Source organism: Dendrobates tinctorius, unplaced genomic scaffold, assembly GCF_039654945.1.
Source record: "Dendrobates tinctorius isolate UK_male_01 unplaced genomic scaffold, ASM3965494v1 ptg000175l, whole genome shotgun sequence".
Taxonomy (NCBI): Eukaryota; Metazoa; Chordata; class Amphibia; order Anura; family Dendrobatidae; genus Dendrobates; species Dendrobates tinctorius.
Window position 1 is genome coordinate 10456168 of NW_027361842.1, and position 18544 is coordinate 10474711.

General features: G+C 43.9%; 1 protein-coding gene across 30 annotated transcripts in view; it reads left to right on the forward strand.

Moving 5' to 3' along the window:
• Nucleotides 1–18544, forward strand: part of GPHN (gephyrin) — a 663734-nt gene that overhangs the window by 184161 nt on the left and 461029 nt on the right. For all 30 annotated transcript variants that reach the window (XM_073551368.1, XM_073551372.1, XM_073551370.1 and 27 more), the window contains exons 3-4: nucleotides 7472–7529; nucleotides 15221–15313. In XM_073551368.1, the coding sequence (XP_073407469.1) occupies nucleotides 7472–7529; nucleotides 15221–15313 (151 nt within the window). The remainder of the gene's footprint in view (nucleotides 1–7471; nucleotides 7530–15220; nucleotides 15314–18544) is intronic.

The following is an 18544-nucleotide window of genomic DNA, read 5'->3' on the forward strand; positions in this document are numbered from 1 at the left end:
AAACGGATGGAAAACGGATGGTCCGTTTTTGGTCCGTTTTTTTAATCGCACCCATTGACTTCTATTGTGAAAAATCGCTGCAGACTGATTTTGGCTGTGAAAAAAATGGCAAGTGAGATGTCACCCATTCACTAACATTGGTCAGAGTGCAATCCGATTAAAAATCGGATTGCAATCGTCCGATTTTATCGCCAGTGAGTATGAGGCCTTAGGTAAATAATTATCCAGCATCCATTTACTTAAAGCATTAATCTGTCCTGCTAGATAATATAAATAAAAATCCGGCAGCGCCACTCTCCCCATCCTCCAAGACCTCTGTAAAGTGGACAGTTTAAGCTTAGTTCTAGATTTTCCCCATATAAAAGACGTGGTCAGGAAGCTGAGACTGGTGAAAATGGATTTAGGAACCAGCACCACACTATGCTGGAGGGAATAACTAAGTTTGGGAAGTAGAATCATTTTAATTAGATTAATACGGCCGGCAACAGATAGAGAAAGTTTACTCCAAGAGGCAAATTTGAGTTTGACTAGTTCCAGTAATGGGAGGATATTAAGTTGTAAGTCAAGTTCACTACTTTTAGATATGTTAATTCCTAAACATTTAAAATGAGACACCATAGGCAAAAAGGACAAAGAATCAAGATGGGTCGTAGGGCCATGAGAGAGGGGCAAGAGAGCGGATTTACTCCAGTTGATATATAGGCCGGAATATTTGTTTTCAGGTTTGGACCTTGGAGCTAAAGATTGAGCCCTCACAATCTCCGGCTCCCATTCCGATGACACTTCGGCTATAACGACACTGGGTTGAAGAATGAGGGACTGCGGATCGGGGGCGGATAGCAGCTCAAAACTACTTGACAAAGCATCAGCCTTCACGTTTTTAGATCCTGGACGAAAGGTAATCGAGAATTGAAATCTGGAAAAAAAAAAGTGACCAACGGGCCTGCCGGGGGGTCAGCCTTTTAGCAGATTTAATATACTTTAAATTTTTATGGTCCGGCCGCCCCCTCCAAAAAATGCCTCCATTCCTCGAAAGCCAACCTGATTGCCAGGAATTCTCTATTACCTACGCCATAATTTCTCTCGGCCTGAGAAAACTTTTTCGAGAAATAGGCACAAGGCTTGAGGTTAGTCAGAGAAGCAGGTCCCTGTGACAACACTGCCCCCACTCCCACCTCTGAAGCGTCAACTTCAGCCACAAATGGCTTGAATGAGTCAGGTTGCACCAGGACAGAAGCAGACGTGAAACAGTTTTTCAATGTTAGAAAAGATTGTTTAGCTAACGGGGACCAGTTCCTGACGTCTGCCCCCTTTACAAGTGAGATCTGTGAGGAGCTTAACTATCTGTGGAAAAACCTTTGATAAACCTGCGATAGTAATTCATGAATCCCAAGGAGCGTTGGAGTTCTATAAGGTCCCGAGGCTGAACCCACATTCATGACCATGTCCTCAGCCATACGGACCCTGTCAGGTTCATCATAGATGTGACCCAGGGCTTCAAAAAAGGCATCAACAGTCATCCTCTCAGTAGCGGAAGGAGAAAGAGAAAAGACCCAAGCTTGTGGAGCCCCCCGAAGTAGAGAAGTGATAACCCCAATCCTCTGGAATTCATCCCCGGAAGAAAGAGGCCTCAGGGAGAAAAAAAAGTTTACATCCCTCCCTGAAGGCCCTGAACTCTTTTTTTTATCCCCTGAGAAGGGGTCGGACAGCTTTACCGGAGACTCAGAGGACACCAGTGACACATCCCTACTTCCAGAACCAAGAGCCCCGCTGAGACAGCCCCCTGCACGATATTCAACAGCTGCTGCTGGGTATGGTCCATCGTGCGCTGCTCCACAGTAAGCTTCTGAAACATCTGTGTCAGGTGTTTTACTTTATCTGACAGTGCCTGCATGGGATCCATAGCACCAGCCCCCCCCCCCCCCCCTGAAAAGAACTGTGACGGTTGTTTATAATGTCAGAGATGTAACAGAAGTTACGCTTACTGCGATAGTGCAGAGATACAGGCAGGGGTTTAGGGAACGGAGGGGGTACAATGTTAACTCACCCAAAGGCACGATGGGCCCGTGGGTCAGTCGCCCGGGAAGAGTGCGGTCAACTGTAGCTGAGGAGAATGGAGATGCTGTGGAACTGTAATACGCCAGCAGGACCTGCGGCACGTGACTGCGTGTCAGCGAGGGGGCGGAGCTACCGCAAGACACCACTGGGAGGTATGCGGCGTGGGTATGCGAGAGAAATACCAGGTCAGACTAGCCAAAAGTCATACACGGAGAGAATAGCGAAGTACAAAGGGAATCACCAAAGAATAGTCAGGACGTAGCCAATGAATCAGAAAACCGAGCCGGGCAAACAACATTACAAGGACAACAGACAGAAAACCTCAACAGGGACGGAACCAGATCAAAACCAGACAGACACACGATAGTTCAGGGACGAAGCACAAGCACAACAGGGTCAGACACACTTAGCCAAGGGTCAGAGTATAAATGAAAAAGGATGGCCTCATAATGAGGCTATAAGAAGCCTCCCAGGACCCAAAAAGAGGCCAAACGAGTTAACCCTAAAACTCCCTAATCCGAGAACCTAGAAAGCCATGACAACCTGGCCTTAGACTATTTGGTGTATGGTATGTATCTTAATAAGCTAATGTGTACTGAATAGTTTCATGGTTAGCAGTTGCTCTTCTTGTGGTATAGTTTCTTGTTCTTTCATTAACCCTCTGACCATGGACATGGTTATCAAGACATTCTGATCATAAAATGTCTGAACACACCTGAACTTTTTCTGCAACAAATTTTTGTAAAAAAAAAAAAAATGCCCTGTTTTGATATACTCTTAATAAATTTAATGTGATATGTATATTCCTTTATTTACAATGAGCACACTTGGATGGAGGCGTCTACTTTGACAATAAAGAACAGAGGACCCATCACCAGGTCAAAACTGACCAGTATTTTTCTATTCCCCCTTCTCCCAAGTATTCAGTTATACAGCGTTCTAGTTTAGTCCTTGTTTTATGCTCATAACCTAGGGGACTGTGCTCACCGGGTATAGATGCAGCCTAAAGACACACCATTGAGGAATCATGGGGGCCACAGAATCTGAAGAAATAAAGAGCAAAAACTTGTCAACTGACTCACAGAAAAAACAAATACCTTTGTTTTAAAATATAACTTTTACATTTTTTAGAATAAAATACAATCACAATTTTTTGTTATTGTGTATATTATTCTAAAATAATTAAAAGTATTATTTTTTTCTGTGAGCCAGTTGTTCTATATACTGTACCTATCTACCACGTTCTACAAAACTTGCCAATTTTGAGCTGGAGACAGGTCCCTCTGTTCTTATTCTTATGACAAGGGTCTTCTCCTGCGATCCTCAGGTACAAGTGGCCCGTGGAGAGCGCGAGGCCTCACATAGAGCACAATTTTGGTTACAGCGATCTCTGATGAAAATTAGAGCATAAAATACCCACTTTTGACCCTTTAAACAATAATTTAGCAAGACAATGATTTAGCTATTCTGCAAATTTGTGATGAATATTCATTTGTTCTTTTTTAATCATTTTTATGCTATTTAATAAATGAAGTCTTAAAAACACTCTTGCCTTTTTGCAAGAATGAAAAGATGCTGATGTTTTACGTTAATGTACATTTTATGCTTTTGTCAATGAGTTTGTGTTTGTTTTTACAATTTTCCAAACTTTATACATTTTTGACAGTTTATTATAGTGCTGTGTTTGTAATTTTTTTTTTATTACTTTACTGTTACTATAACTTTAATCTGCTTTACAAGAACTTTCATGACAGGCTATTTTCAGCTCTTTCCCTTTTGTGGCAGTCGTCTCACCTGTCTAAGGCTTTCTTCACACGTCCGTTTTTTTTATGTCCTTATGCTGTCCATTTTTTAAGGACCGCATATTCGGACTTATGCACACTTATTGAATTCAGTGGTGGTGCGCACATGTCATGTTTTTCACACGGACTGTGAAAAACCTGCAGACATGTACTTTACAGCACAAACCAAATGCTGCTGCACATGTGCACACTGATGACACATGGATGACATGCACCTGGGAAAAGCAGTACAATTAGTGCTGTTCCCGGGCGCTGGGTACTGAATCCTACCGTCATCATTATTGCTTGGTCTTCCTGTGATCAGCGACTCCAGGCAAATCTGATGACAGTTGGAGTCAGCGGCTGCCATCTGTGTCTAGCGCTGACTACAACTATCATCATTGTCGTCTGGTCTCCCTGCGATCAGCAACACCAGGCGAGTCTGACTGTTGTAGTCAGCGTCCGCCACCTGTGTCTAGTTCTGACTACAACTGTCATCATTATTGCCTGGTCTCAATGTGATCAGCGACATCAGGCGTGTCTGATGACATTTTTAGTCAACGGCCGGCGTCGGTTTCGGGTACCCTGTGATTTTCCTAACCAGCTGAGGGAAAGCCAATGTCTTGGGGATGATCTTAATATTCTGAGAAGGGGCCAATAGACATAAAACGTTCTCAGGCTATTAATGTTGGCTCACAGCGGTTTGCTTATCCTTTACTGGTTATTATAGGAGCGTCACCCCAAAAAATGACGTGGGGTCCCCCTTATATTTACTAACCAGCAAAGGCTAAACAGACAGGTGCGGACTGATGGATATTGGCTCCCTTTTCAAACTAAGAACATCAGCCTCAGAAATGATGCATTCATTAGATGTGCCAATTTTGCCTCTTAGACGTTGCTCTTCCTACTTTCCCTGGTGCGGTGGCAAGTGGGGTAACAGTTGTGGGGTTGATGTCAGCTGTTTTATGGCCACTGACATCAAGCCCAAGGGTTAGTAATGGAGAGGCGTCTATAAGACACCCCCATTACTAACCCCATAGTCAAATTTAATAAAGACACAGAGTAAAGTCCTTTAATTGAAATAAACCCTCCCAACCTCATTTACTCATTTATTCTACAAAAATAAAAAGACAAAGTTATTCTCACCTTTCTGTTGATAATCCAATAAATGCCCATGTCCTATGACCATCCGGATGGTTTGGTGAGTGGTCACATCAATGTTGTGACCTCTCACCACGTCAACCGCAACACACTTGAGCTAAGCGTGAGAAGCACCGATTGTGACAGACAGTAAACTTAATGATGTCACCGATGGTCACACACAGCCGCATTCTCACGCTCATCTCAGTGTGTTCCTGCTGGCATGGTGAGAAGTCGCATCACTGACGTGACCGCTCTACAAACCGTCCAGATCGTCATGTGACACGGGAATTATTGGATTATGAGCAGAAAGGTGAGTATAACTTTACTTTTTTAATTTTATTTTTGTGAAATAAATGGGTAAAAGAGGGTAGGGGAGTTTTTACTTCAAATAAAGGACTGTCTTGATGTCAGTGGCCATAAAACAGCTGACATCAACCCTACAACTATTAACATGCGTTGCCACTGCACCAGGTCAATTGAGAAGAGTGGAAGCATATAATGGGTGTGCCATTTCTGGGGTGGCTGAGGGATGATGTTGTTAGTCTGGGAGGGACTAATATTCCTGGCCCCTTCCTAGGCTATTAATATCCATCTGCAGCTGTGTATTTAGCCTTTGCTGGTTAGTAAATATAACCCAAGTCATTTTTTGTCGAGGGGTCTCCCCTATAATAACCAGTAAAGGCTAAGAAAACAGCGGTGAGCTGTTATTAATAGCCTGGGAACCTTTATAGCTATAGGACCCTTCCCAGAATATAAACATCAGCCCCCCAGCCATCAGATTTCTCTCAGCTGGTTATGAAAATTAAGGGGGACCCCACACCATTTTTTATTTATTTAAATATAAATACAAGTATGGAATAATAAGCACTCAAATCACTGATTATAAATCACATATTTCTATCTACTGTATCTATCTCACCGCTATCTATCTCTATCTTTGAACATCTTTAATGCATAAAATTCTTTAATTCCTGTGTTGCATTTCAATCCATAAGTAGCACACAGACACGGACAGCACACGGATGACATACGAGCCATGGATCTCACCAGAACTGTTTTTTTCCAGTACAGGAATCACCAGGAGGTGTGAAGGAGGCCTAAAGCATATACTGTATTTTTTTGATTATAAGACTCACTTTTTTCCCCCCAAATTTGGGGGGAAAATGGGGGTGCGTCTTATAATGCGGATATACCTTACCGGCCGCGGTGGATCAGGGACCCAGGGTCACTGCTGAAGGAGGCAAGAGTTGGAGGGTTGCTGCAGGCTGGGATGAGGGGGTGTTCGGATGTGCGGCGAGCCACTGCAGGTGTTCGGTGCTGCGGGGGCTCAGCTGACATTTTGTGAAAGGCCAGAGCCCCCGCAGTTACATGGTTGGCTATGCGGTGGACTCCAGGAAAATGGCTGCCTGGGGGGGGGTGCATGCGCAGATGGAGATCTCGGCACCAAGGTCTGATGAGATCTGAGTCCACGGCATAGGAAACCATGTGACTACGGGGGCTCTGGCCTTTCACAAAATGTTGGCAGAGGCCTCACAGCACTGAAAACCCGCAGCGGTGCACCGCACCGCACATCCGAAAACACCCTCATCGCAGCCTGGAAGATCACTCCACTCTTGCCTCCTCCAGCAGCAACCCTGGGACCCAGCTTTACTGCAGCCTCCATCCCTGGTAGGCAATAAGATGCATGGATTATAAGAAGCGCCACCGTTTTTTTTTTAAAGTTTTTTTTTCCTATTTTTCTCCTCAAAATTTGGGGTGCATCTTATAATCCAGAGCGTCTTATAACCCGCAAAACACAGTACTTTATACCACTTTTAAAAGGAATTTGTCACCAGGTTTTACCTATATAATCTGAGAGCAGCTTGATGTGGGGACAAAAACCCTGATTCCCGTAATGTGTCACTTACAAGGCTGCTTGTCATCGTTTTGATTAAATCACTGTTCTCTTAGCTGCAGATCTAGCAAACCTTAGAATGCTGAGTTGTGTATAACCCCACCCACAGCACTCATTGGCTGCTTTTCAATGGTCGGGGCATAGTTGCACCAGGAGGCACCAAACACCTATTTCTGCAGTGATAATCTCCTGCTAATAAAACACTTATTATATTGAAACCGCAGCAAGCATCCTAGTAAGTACCACAATGCTGGAATCAGGGTCTCTGCCAGTACGCAGTGCTGTTGTCTGATTGCATAGCAAAAACCTGCTGACAAATTTCTTTTAAAGAAGGAACTTTACTCACAGTTTTTGAAATGTGTTTTTTTGTTAAAAAATATGCCTGATGGAAAAAAAGGTTATGGTTAGATGTGGGGAGATTTATCAACCCGTTGCAGATTTAATTTTTGCAGAAATATTCCTTCTTGTTTGAACATACCCTAATATAGGCATTTTTTCTTGATGTATTTACATAAATTGTGCAATTATGTAAGAGATATTTTGCCCCTGTTATTATACCTGTGAATGTAATAAAGATTTATGTTTCCAATTTTAGATTGGGTGGGACTATATCAGCGTATAAGATTGTGCCAGACGAGATAGAAGATATTAAGGTATTGTATTACATTATTAATCCTCCTAATGAAACTGAACTCATGAATGTTTATTAGAAAGTAGTCCTATTCTTCTACTTTGTTGTCACAGAACAACTTTTAAATCATCTTTATTCGTTTTTTTTTTTTTTTTCTCTATTCTGCTTTAATTTTTGCACTGATATGATATTTGGGGTATTACAAGCGAGCAATCATACACTATAGAGTCAAATGCACTCCACCCCCGAGAAGCAGATTTCAGCAAAACATATTATACAAATAGAAAAAATGTCTACATTGCTACTCTTGCCATTTTGCAAGTTTTCCCACCTACAACGAGAATGGAGAGGTCTGTAATTTTTATCATGGGTACACTTCACCTGTGAGATGCAGAATCTAGAAATAAAAAACAGAAAATCACACTGTATGATCTAGTCTATTATTTCTAAACACTGTTTTTTGATGATTCCTTTGTATCCCCGTTCATACTGCACCCACACACACAAATGATACACCATTTGAAAGGTAAACTTGCCCTTTTCAGCAAGAAAATAGCCAAACTAACCACACATCCACAATTTGATCACAAAGTACAGTTTAAACATTCATTTTCATAAACCTGCAGTAAGGAAAAATGACCTGCAGGTGGCACCACAGTACCCCAGAGCACACTACTAACACATTTGTAAACATGCACTGCTTTTTTGCTGATTACTTCGCCCCCCCCCACACACACACAATACACCATTTGAAAGGTAAACTTGCTCCTTTCAGCAACAAAACAGCCAAACAAACCACACATCCATGATTTTATCAATAAATACAGTTTAAACATTCATTTTCATAAACCTGAAGAAAGACACAATGACCTGCAGGTGGCACCTCAATCGGAAAACATTTTTTGGCCTCTACTTATCAAAACAATTTATTGTATTACCAATCTACATATATAAATACCTGTCTGTGCTTGTCAGCTCATGAAATACATTTATATTTGACCAGCTTGCTTTTTCTGAAATTGCCTGCACCCCCGACTACCAATGTGCAAAATTTTGCACGGGACTAGTTTTTACATAATTAATTTGCATTTTATTGCATGAAATAAGTATTTGATACAATAGAAAAACAGAACTTAATATTTGGTCCAAAAACCTTTGCTTGCAATTAAAGAGGTCAGATGTTTCCTGTAGTTCTTGACCAAGTTTGCACACACTGTAGCAGAGATTTTGACCCCCCTCCTCCATACAGATCTTCTCCAGATCTTTCAGGTTTTGGGGCTGTCGCTTTGAAACATTGAGTTTCAGCTTCCTCCAAAGATTTTCTGTTGGGTTCAGGTCTGGAGACTGGCTAGGCACTCCAGGACCTTGAAATGCTTCTTATGGAGCCACTCCCTAGTTGCGCTGGCTGTGTGTTTTGAGTCATTGTGTAGCACCGGCGTCCCTGCACGATGCCCCTCTCTCCTGGCAGGAACGTCGACTCACTCACTGAAGCAGCCCCTGTCTTGCACCTCCTCCTTCCACTCCGGCTGCTGCCCGGGATCCGCACAATGCTCCTAGATCCTCGGGCACTGTGCTTAGGGGCACGCACACTCCCTCCTTCTTAAAGGGAGCGCACGCACCATCTTAAAGTGTCACCAGCCAATGGATGGGAGACACCTATTATTTAAGGCACCTCCATCTGCATGGAGGTGCCTGTGCAACGTTTTTAGTTTGTTCCTTACACGCTTACTAGTTCTCAGGTCCCTGTACTCTAGTATCGTCTAGTTTCTGTCCATCCCTATCCTCCTTGCTAGTACGTGCCTTGTAAGTCTGTATATCAGCCTGACCCACCTGAACCTGCAGTGCCAGTCTGTATATTTGCCGGGCCTGCCTGCACTTTCCGTGCCAATCTGTGTGTTAGCCGGACCCGCCTGCACCTGCTGTACCAATCTGTATATTAGCCAGACCCGCCTGCACCTGCTGTGCCAGTCTGTGTATCAGCCAGACCCACCTGCACCTGTTGTGCCAGTCTGTATATCAGCCGGACCCACCTGCACCTGCCTTGCCAATCTGTATATCAGCCGGACCTGCCGGCACCTCCTGTGGCAGTCTGTATATCATCTGGACCCGCCTGCACCTGCCGTGCCGGTCTGTATATCAGCCGACCCACCTGCACCTGCAGTGACAGTTTGTATATCAACCAGACCTGCCAGCACTTGCTGTGCCAGACTGTATATCAGCCGGGTCCACCAGCACCTGCCATGCCCGTCTGTATATCATCCGGACTTGCCTGCACCTGCCATGCCGGTTTGTATATCAGCCGGACCCGCCTGCACCTGCCGTGCCGGTCTGTATATCAACCAGACCCACCTGCACTTGGTGTGCCAACCTGTATATCAGCGAACCCTCCTGCACCTGTTCTGCCAATCTGTATATCAGCTGGACCCGCTTGCATCTGCCATGCCAGTCTGTATATTGGTTGTACTCTCCTACTTGACCGTTCCAGCTTGAACGTTCCCCTGGGGGTCAGCTGCTGTGCGTCTGCGGTCTGTCCTGTAATAGCACCTGGTGTCCTTTGGGAGCCAAGCTTAACCCCACCATCAAGGGCTCTAGTGAAGAATCCGATGCTCACCTAGTCATGCCCCTCCAGGCTCTCCTCAGACCACGGCACAATGGTTCCACCACTCAAATTACACATTGACATGCTGGAAGATGCAGCCACGAATGATCTTCAATGCTCATACTAAGGGAAGGAGGTTGTTGACCAGAATCTCATGATATATGACCCCATCCTTCCTTCAATATGGTGCACTCACCATCCAAACTGACGGTCAGTTTTTTGAAATTTGTATTCATTAGCCTTCTGACTGAGCACTCTGCCCCTTAGCCTCAGGCGTTTTTAATCACAGCAGGGCCCTATCCCTCCACAGAGATATAGATTTCAGTCCAAGAGAGGATTCACATTAGGTTCCCATACAGATGAAGACTTTAGTGTGAGAAGATTGGCATTAGGTTAGGTCCTGGAAACGAGAATCACTTTAACGTGGCTTTCAGGTATACATGAATTGGCCAATTTATGCACTAAGCATTCTCAGTTTTTCATATTTCTAGTTCAGTAATGCAATTCAATTTTCATATTTCATATTTGCATGCTATGGCGCTACAGAGTGCTGCCTTATTTGTTTGATTGTATATGAGTTGGTGACTCTAGGTAAGCACCTGTTCATACTTAGTTTATGTGTGGATGTGACAATCATTTTTTTCAAAAATTTATCTGTAATTTTCACCAGGCAATATGCTGCGGAGGACAGTAACTTTTGTAAACAATCCAATCACTTGATGAATAGGCAGCATTTTGCCTGTTTATTATAATGCACCCCATAGTCCTCCACATAGTATAATGCATACCCCATAGTCATTCATATAGTATAATGTTCCCCATATTCCTCGATATAGCATAATGCACTCCCCATAGTCCTCCATATAGTATAATGCACTTTCCATAGTCCTCCATACAGTATGATACATCCTATAGTCCTCCATGTCATATAATGCACCCCCAAAGTCCTAAATGTAGTACAATGCACTCCCCAAAGTATAATGCACCCCATAGTCCTTAATATAGTATAATGCACTGCCCATAGTCCTCCATACAGTATAACGTACTCCCCATAGCCCTCGATACAGTGTAATGCACTCCCCATAGTCCTCCATACAGTATAATACACTCCATAGTTTTCCATACAGTATAATGCAGCCCCCATATATTACATACAGTATAATACACAGCCTATAGTCCTCAATAGAGTATAATGCAGTCCCAATATAGTAAAATGCAGCCCTATAGAGTATAGTGAAGCCACCTATATAGTATAATTCAGGCCCCTATATAGTAAAATCAAGCCCCCCATAGTTTATAATGCAGCCCCGTATGTAGTATAATGCTGCCCCTATAGTACTGCAGTATTATTGCCACCACATACTCAGTGATTTTAAAAAAAAATTAATGCTCACCTCTCCCTACTCCCCCGATGCTCCAGTCTCAGCAGCTCCACTGCCTGGCACAGCGAGGCGCGCGATGAAGTGACGTCATCTTGCCTGCTTCATAAGACATCAGATGGAGAGGGAGCGTCACCAACTGTATCAGCATCTACGTATCAGCACCCCCCAGTCTTTGTATTTCCTTCACTGTCTAATATTTATTCACTTGGGTCATCACCCTCACCCCACTTTGACACCTCACAACCCTATTACAAAACTCAGTTTGAGAAAAATCCTCTATTAGTTACGGTTCCACTTCTTCTCACAAATTCCATCCTTCACTTCTTTTTATTGAGTTCCTTCACACACAAAACCTCTTCTCGAAATAAAGATCCACTTTTTCATTTCCTCTTACGAATTTCACCTTCATAATTTTTTTTAATTATTTCATGTTTTTTTTCTTTCTATTTTAAATCGTCCATATTATTTTCATTGATATCGATCTTCTCCACTACATTGTCCAAATATCCACTGCGGTCCTTGGCTATAACTCGATTGTCTCCAGACGTCTCCCATTACTTATTTCACCGCTTGTCTCTGGCACTCCACGCTGTCTTTCTCTACAGCAATTATCACCGACTCCCTCTTCCCTTATCCCCGTCTCTGCGGCATGTCCTCTTACCTCTCATCCCCACTTTCCAGATGTCTATTCTCCCTCTTCCTCCCAATGGCTCAATCAATTCATTTACCATCTATTTTCACCTCATCTCTCTGCTGATTTCATTTGTTTCTTGACGATCGTCCTCTTGCCTTTCTTTTTTCCTTATTTGATTTTTTTTTCCCCAATCCTCATTGCAATCCTATAAGTCCACTTTTTAGTGTCGTCTCCTTCCCCTTTCCTCACCGTCCCTCTACTCCTGCCTCTTTTTCATATTTTCTTGAGGGCGTTTCTTCAGTCAGTCACACCTCCCACTGCCCTTCAACACTTACTCAGCAGTTGGTTGTTTCTCTTGATAAAGATGTGAGTCCAGTGGTGAAACGCATCGTGGAAATAAAAAATGTTCATCTCGTCTTGGTCCTAAGGATTCTTCATTACAGCAGTGCAGCCGGATATCGTGTTATCAGCCAAATCGGTTGTAATGACAGACAGACATTATTAGATGATCTCTTGGACCCGTCTTGGCAAGTGTAGTTGTGTTGACTTTCCATGTCACAATGGTTTTATAATCCTGATATGTCAAAATTATTATTTCATGAGTCCAGTTAAAGAGGGAAGGTAAATGAGTCCAAGTGTATTCAGTCTCCACCTTACAGCCACAGCTTGTACTGAGCAGAGGGAGGTTTCAGCAGCAGGAAGGACGGACGTTGATGAATTGTCACTCACGCTAGGTTGGAAATTCAGCTGGAGAGGAGAGGCACTGATGAGCTGTCAATCAGGCTTGGTGGGAGGAGATTAATCAGCAGGAGGCAATGAGGGGCACTGAGGAGCTGTCACTCAGGCTAGGTGGGTGGAGATTCAGCAGCAGGAGGGAATGAGGGGCACTGAGGAGCTGTCAATCAGGGTATGTTGACAGAAATTGAGCAGCAGGAGGGAATGAGGGGCACTGAGGAGCTGTCACTCAGGCTAGGTGGGTGGAGATTCAGCAGCACGAGGGAATGAGGGGCACTGAGGAGCTGTCACTCAGGCTAGGTGGGTGGAAATTCAGCAGCAGGAGGGAATGAGGGGCACTGAGGAGCTGTCAATCAGGGTATGTTGGCGGAGATTGAGCAGCAGGAGTGAATGAGGGGCACTGAGGAGCTGTCAATCAGGGTATGTTGGTGGAGATTTATCAGCAGGAGGGAATGAGAGTCACTAAGGAGCTGTCACTCAGTCTAGGTGGGTGGAGATTCAGCAGCAGGAGGGAATGAGAGGCACTGAGGAGCTGTCAATCAGGGTATGTTGGCAGAGATTGAGCAGCAGGAGGGAATGAGGGGCACTGAGGAGCTGTCATTCAGGGTATGTTGGCGGAGATTGAGCAGCAGGAGGGAATGAGGAGCACTGAGGACCTGTCAATCAGGGTATGTTGGCGGAGATTGAGCAGCAGGAGGGAATGAGGGGCACTGAGGAGCTGTCAATCAGGGTATGTTGGTGGAGATTGAGTAGCAGGAGGGAATGATGGGCACTGAGGAGCTGTCACTCAGGCTAGGTGGGTGGAGATTCAACAGCAGGAGGGAATGAGGGGCACTGAGCAGCTGTCCCTCAGGCTAGGTGGGTGGAGATTCAGCAGCAGGAGGGGATGAGGAGCACTGACGAGCTGACACTCAAGCTAGGTGAGTAGAGATTAAGTAGCAGGAGGGGATGAGGGGCACTGAGGAGCTGACACTCAGGCGAGGTGAGTGGAGATTCATTAGCAGGAGGGGATGAGGGGCACTGAGGAGCTGTCAATCAGGGTATGTTGGCGGAGATTGAGCAGCAGGAGGGAATGAGGGGCACTGAGGAGCTGTCACTCAGGCTAGGTGGGTGGAGATTCAGCAGCAGGAAGGAATGAGGGGCACTGAGGAGCTGTCATTTAGGGTATGTTGGCGGAGACTGAGCAGCAGGAGGGAATGAGGGGCACTGAGGAGCTGTCAATCAGGGTATGTTGGCGGAGATTGAGCAGCAGGAGGGAATGAGTGGCACTGAGGAGCTGTCAATCAAGGTATGTTGGTGGAGACTGAGTAGCAGGAGGGAATGAGGGGCACTGAGGAGCTGTCACTCAGGCTAGGTGGGTGGAGATTCAACAGCAGGAGGGAATGAGGGGCATTGAGCAGCTGTCCCTCAGGCTAGGTGGGTGGAGATTTAGCAGCAGGAGGGGATGAGGAGCACTGACGAGCTGACACTCAAGCTAGGTGAGTGGAGATTCAGTAGCAGGAGGGGATGAGGGGCACTGAGGAGCTGTCAATCAGGGTATGTTGGCGGAGATTGAGCAGCAGGAGGCAATGAGGGGCACTGAGGAGCTGTCACTCGGGCTAGGTGGGTGGAGATTCAGCAGCAGGAAGGAATGAGGGGCACTGAGGAGCTGTCGATCAGGGTATGTTGGCGGAGATTGAACAGCAGGAGGGAATGAGGGGCACTGAGTAGCTGTCACTCTGGCTAGGTGGGTGGAGATTCAGCAGCAGGAGTGAATGAGGGGCACTGAGGAGCTGTCTCTCAGGCTAGGTGGGTGGAGATTCAGCAGCAGGAGGGGATGAGGGGCACTGAGGAGCTGCTAATCCGCCTAGGTGGTTGGAGATTTAGTAGAAGGAGGGAGGGGCACTGAGGGAGCTGTCAATTAGGCTAGGTGGTTGAAGATTGAGTGCAAACATTATAGAAGACTTGACATGACATGACACATACATGACATGGATTATCACAATAAATACATCAGCCTCTTCAGGCTTACAGATGAACATTATCTGACAGATTTTATGTGCTATGTGATAAAATGATTTCCAATCAGAGTGGTCATGGATGAGCAATTGGATAAAGTCCATAATTACAGTAACAGGACTCATTTATTATGTTGTGTTACTACTGGGATTAATATTTTTGATTAGTAATTTTTCACAAATTTTTTTCCAGATGTTCTATTTTTTTTCCCCTCAAATTGACAAAATTCTTCATAAAAAATAAAACCTAAAACTCACGCTAACAGCATCAAGCAGAATAGTTACGTCACCATCCCTCACCCAAAACATACATAACAATCTCCGTAAAATGCCCTTCCTTCCTGACATTGATGTCTTTATTTCCAGGAATCATTAATAGACTGGTGCGATGAGAAAGAACTTAATTTGATTCTGACGACAGGAGGAACTGGCTTTGCTCCACGAGATGTTACACCTGAGGTGAGATTTTTTGGGATTTGTGGGTTTTTCATGATCAACAGTTGATTGTATGAATTATGTTTGGATATCTACCGTACTTTCTATTGAATAACTTGGAGGGGGGATGAGTCTTGTTCTACCGGTCATGGAGGGAGCAACTCTACGGCTATAGTTCGGGTCCTCTAGAACGAGTTGCGCTCCAGGCTGGGACTTTCTGAGGACTCCCTTTATTTATTCTCTTGAGTGGCCCAAGATTCTTTGCTCTGGCATCACATAGGACATTGTGAGCAGATCAGATCTGTCAGAAGTTGTAGTGAGATGTGTTATCATTTGATTTGGTAAATAGGATGCAAAGGTTCATTACAAGCACCGGACAGGCTGCAGGCTGCGCTCTCTACAGCAGCGTTTGTGCCACGGGCTGTGACATTATTGGGCAGGAACCTAACACTAATCTTCATGCTATGCAGATTTTGCAGTTCTCACCCAAAATGTTCTTGTCTCATTGCTATGCAGTGGTTCAGACACATTATACCTCATATTGCTTTTACGCAGAGTCCTACAATAGGACAGCAATGGCATCAACCAGCATGATTGCTTGTTGGAGTTCTGGTGGGAGACAATGGCCACCCTGGATTTTGTGAAAACTGTAGAAGCAATGGTAAAGTGACATTCAAAATATTTTTTTTTATCATGTATCCATGAAAAACTTGAAAACTTTGAGTCTGGAAGTGACCACTTGGAACCCCCAAGATCTCAAAAACAATACCATGTAGACTCAAAGGGATTAAAGAAGAAGCCAAGCAGAGTGCTTGACCACCGCTACATAATAATTCCGGGAGGTAGTTGGCAACTGTGGCCCCCCCATTAATTCCTTCCCAACATAGATAATCCCTAAGCAAATCTATCACGTGCCCCTTTGTGGTTATAACTTTGGAATGCTTCTACATGTCTTGCTGATTCTATTATTATTGTTTTGTGACGCATTGTACTTTATGTTAGTGGTAAATTTAGGTTGATTAAATTCACCCAAATTTTCAAAAAATTGCATTTTTCAAACCTGAAAACACATTGTCATATCACACTAAATAGTGAATTAATAACACTTAACCACTTAATATTTACAGTATATGTCTACTTTTACTTCAGACTCATTTATGAAAATGTTCATGTTTTTGGTTAGGATGCAGCAATTTTTGTCCTTTTTTCATCTCCTTTTGCCCCTCTGTGCTTGTAGCTTCTTGGAGCTGAAGGAGCGGTTCTACTTTTAACTGCTAAAACTACATTTCTCAGCAGCACCCTGCTTCTCCTCTGTGCTGCAGCACCTTCCCTCTGCTCTCCTGCATGCTTCTGGATGTAGATAGATCTCACAATGAACTATTTATATTTCTATGTAGAGGTGACCATTTATAATTTTGCGTGGTGACTGTGACCAACTATTTGAGCATTATTCTCTAAAACTATTGACAAACTCCACTTTTCATTGGCGGTTAATCGGGATCTTCAGAACATGATCATGCTCTCCCCTGCCTGCACAGTACAAATGACTGCTAAGGCAATTAGGATGTCAGGTGGATTTTTTATTTGAAAGGGTTATAGGTTCATCTGTTTTCAAGAATTTGACTGGGTTATTAGGTGCATCTGAGCATGCTCAACAGAGTATTAAAACTACTAGGCCGGATCCGGTAGCAACACAGGGGATAGAGAGCCCTTGGAGGCATAAGTAGGAGGGATGAAAGCTGAAAATCAGCTCGGTTTTAGGAATAAGTTGTATTGGCACACATGCTTAATTCTGTATGTACAGAAAACTAACAACACATGATTTTCGAAATCACTCCCTTAACTTTTCAGGTGTTTCACAGCAATTAAGTGGGATAGCGCAACATCAATAATGGTTGAAATTTGAATTTATTTGTAAAAAACAAATGAAGAATGCAATTAGAATAGATCTATAAACGGATTGTATAAAAATGTAAGACCTATGCAAACAGTAATGGAACTTCAATATAACTGTTTTCTTGTCTAATTAGAATAGTGTCAGCCCCCTGATGCACGTTCTTCTGGAGACTCGTGCCGGGGTCGATCCTGCCTTGTATCTGCTGTTTCCATTAGCTTTCTATACTCTGTGTATGTTGCATAGTCATCTGTTTATTTGCTGAGGGCATCTCCACAAGAGTTTAGGTTACCGACCACCTCTGATGTGCATTGATCTAAATCTGCCTGGCTCATGCTCTCCTCCGATGCTACTGCTGCATCAGAGACTTCTCAGTTCAGACTAGCAGCAGAATCATTCCACTTATCCAAATTGTCAACCTTCAGGAACTACTGAAAAGTAACCCTGTTTTTGAAATTACACCGCTAAAGGCATTAATGTAGCCATGTATTGGCCATTTTGACCCCATAGAAGTTTTCCATAAACTAATGCAAGGCAGTCAGTGCAAAATGAAAATGCAATATCCCATTTCAGTGCCCCATATGTTGTGTGGCCAGATTGTGCCACTGGAGACACTGTTTTTGGGTCAGCAGTGCTATGTGTGGAGGTGCTGTTTGCAGCTTGAGCACACTGCCAGACTCAGAACTGAAGGACCACCATTTGGTTTTGGTACCATGTTACTTCTACAGAGCCTCTGAGTTACCAGTATGGCGAAACCTCTGAGTGGTGAGCCCATTTGTAAGCAGTGCTTTGTCTGGGTATTCATTTAGGGGTATAACAAAAAGTAACAGCTTTGTCGGTATTCCAATTTATAATGTCAGAGCAGATTTAGGGTAGTTGTTCTCATTAGGATCTGGTTTCCTTTGAGTGAGTACATTTGAAAACCACAAAAATTGCACCAAAAATACGAATCGGTAGGGCGGTAAACTGTAAAAGTCAGACATAGGACATCTATACTTAGATTTGACCACCTTTATAAAAGGTTTTATTTATTTATTTAGTTTTTTTTAGAAGTGTAGAAAAGTGTGATGTGTGAGGGTGGGGGTGCCAAATTAATTAAGTCCATCTTTTAAGGGTTATTTCCCATTTTCTTATGCATATTCTCAGAGCATGTAAAAACAAGCACTTTTGCTTATTAAGGATTTCAGCTGTTCTTGTGATATTAAAACTTTTGTTTTGTTTGCGACTTGTTGCCTAGGAGACCGACCACTGTCTGGCTTGTAGGTTCTTAGCTGAAGCTGGCCAGGATTAGGAGGTAACAGCACTCTAGTGATCCTGGGCAGCTTCAATATGGGGCCTGTCAGCTCAATAGAAAAGAGGCT